At 33.7% G+C, this 2650-nt stretch overlaps 1 protein-coding gene across 1 annotated transcript in view; it reads left to right on the forward strand.

The window, feature by feature from the left end:
• Nucleotides 1-2390: 2390 nt before the first annotated feature.
• Nucleotides 2391-2650, forward strand: part of Smp_210990 (putative protein phosphatase-1) — a gene marked incomplete at both ends in the record, with an annotated part of 9170 nt that continues 8910 nt past the window's right edge. Inside the window, one exon of the mRNA XM_018797818.1 lies at nucleotides 2391-2432. Within this exon, the coding sequence (XP_018652823.1) occupies nucleotides 2391-2432 (42 nt within the window). The remainder of the gene's footprint in view (nucleotides 2433-2650) is intronic.

Consider the following 2650-nt stretch of genomic DNA (forward strand, 5'->3'; position numbering starts at 1 on the left):
GTGATGCAGATACTTGCAGCTGACGAGTCCCAGATAAGACAAAACGCGCGTCCTGGATTCCACTGCTAGCTACTATCCATCTTATAGAGATTAGTTAAATATGAAATATGTTTATATCATCTGAAGAATCATTGAAAATCTGGTTTGCTATTCTGATCTAAAACAGAATCATACAATGATATGAACTCATAATCAATAGGGGAATTAAACCCGTAGGGATATTATGTTTCATAGTATAGCATGATATTTATTTGAAGTGTTGCATTACAATTTATAAGATCTACAGTTTAATAGATTTCTAATTTGATCCCATTTCATGATGAATCATTATGAATTAATAACTTTGAGTAGTTATAAAGTATAAATATAAATTCTTGGATATGGTATTGGTAAGTAGCATGAAAACAATGATCATCTATGAATTATTTAGTTTTCTTTTCTAGCTATTATATCAATCGAAGTTTGTACTTTAATTAAATCACCATTAGAAACAAAGAAACAATAGACACAATGTTAAGTGGCAATGTCCGTTTGAAGATGCCTGGGTTGCTTTGTTAACTGGTTGGTGTTAGGAATATTAACAATTGAATACTGACCAGGCGTTAGACACAAAACCTGAAGTCTCCAGGTTCGGTCATAGATACACACTGCTATAGGATCCCATACATCTGATAGATCTAAGAGAGACGGTGTCATGGTAATTATAATAACAGTGATATGTGAAAAATAAATGTGTAAATTAAGAATGGGTCAGGGCAGTAATAAACATAAAAAAGTTATCACTGTCACTAGTATATAATATTTACATGCATCTACATAAGCCAAAGGAAAGAATTGACCAAAACAGAGTTGGATGGAGAATGCTGGTGGGTGGCCTATGCTCCTCCACGAAGAGTAAGTAAGTAAGTACATAAGCCATGGTAAATAAAGAAGATGAATATACTTCTTTTGATAACAAAAGTTAAGTCTTTACTAGAATTAATCCTGATAACTTCAACTTCATAGAAGAGGCATAATCTTTCTCGCTGATGACAGGTGTACTAGATCTGATAAGAATAATAAAGGCCTTAATCCATGTTACATAATGGCGAATAAATCAATGATCAGAAAAATATAGACACTGAAATAACATTCATAAAAATTATAAGATTATGTCATAAGAAGTGTTCAGATAATTGGACCGTGAAGGGTATATTTAAGAAAAGAGAAGGGGAAGAGGGGATGAAGAAAAATAAACGAAGATAGAGTATGGAAAATAATAATCAATAAAATCACTCACTAAGGCCAAGGAAGAGATAAAGGTGTTACAAATTTTTTATGAACACAAAGACTTGGATTGTTAGCTCGAATTCCTTTGGCTTCTGCTTTGTGTATGAGATGAGATCGAAGCCCATAAAGAAAACTAGTACAAGTACGATAAATAACTTTAATTGACCTATTTCTTTCTACTACATGATCGCTATCGATCAAGTGTGGTGGAACCGAGCTGTTTATTGTCTTGACAGTACCTCTTCCTAACCAAGAAGGGAGGCGTTCACTAATGTTCAGAGTAAAACCTGATGAGGATCTAATCTAAAACAATATTGTTTGCTTATATATATGTTGTTTCATCCTTGTATCTGACTTTATCGAAGCAGTTTATACTAGCATACACACGGTAATAAGTTTATCATCTCTTTTTTTAATGACTAATATCTGTTTAATAGTTAAGTTCATGAGTAAATTAAAACCAGACCATCATGGAAAACCTGGAAACACTGGACGGCCGTTATGTCCTAGTGCGGTGAACAGAACACGGGTGTGGACAATCGAATGTATTTGACACCAAAATTACGGACTATCTCACTAAATTCTGATAACCATACAGTCAACAGTTAATTTACAAAATAACAATCAATTGTCTCAATCTTCACTGTCCCTTCTGCAAATATCAGTCCATCGTCTCCCATTTTCTTTTTCATACATTTCCATACCAACTGCGTTTTGTTCCCCATCTTTCCTTATTAATCTTCTACCGAAATACATTCTATGCCTGACCATCACCATATACTACTTATGTCAATATAAATAACCCACATCACACTTGTAAACACACTGCTGAGGAATCCAATTCAAGGACGAAACAACTATCCAGTGCTTCCAGGTTTTCCATGATGATCTAGATTCAATGGACCCATCAACTACCATCTCCACAAAACCTCTTCTCTGATACTAATATTTATATTTTAATTTGTTATCTTTTCAAATTTTAGCAATCACAAGAAGAATTAAATTTAGATCATTTAATTGAAGTTCTTATTTATGATAAAAAAGACCTGCCAATTGAATTAAGTGAAAAAACTATTGCCAATAGTCAACGTCAAGTTGGTAGTCGTAATGCTAAAATTTTAATGGTAACTATTTCATTTTACAATTTATTATTTTTAAAAAACGTTGGTCTATTTATTCATTTACTTGAACACATAAATATTGGTACAAGAAAGCACCAGATACATATGCGCCACACAAATCTCATTCGATTTGTGTGAGGGCTGTGATACTGTCCAGGTGCCCAAACTGAAGCAGGTGGTTTTCTTAAGGAGCTACATCCGGAGCCTTTGACCTAAAGATCTGATCCACAAGTCAGTAAAGCATCGTGAGGAGATGCATT

The sequence above is a fragment of the Schistosoma mansoni genome, chromosome 5, assembly GCF_000237925.1.
Source record: "Schistosoma mansoni strain Puerto Rico chromosome 5, complete genome".
In the NCBI taxonomy this organism is placed as follows: Eukaryota; Metazoa; Platyhelminthes; class Trematoda; order Strigeidida; family Schistosomatidae; genus Schistosoma; species Schistosoma mansoni.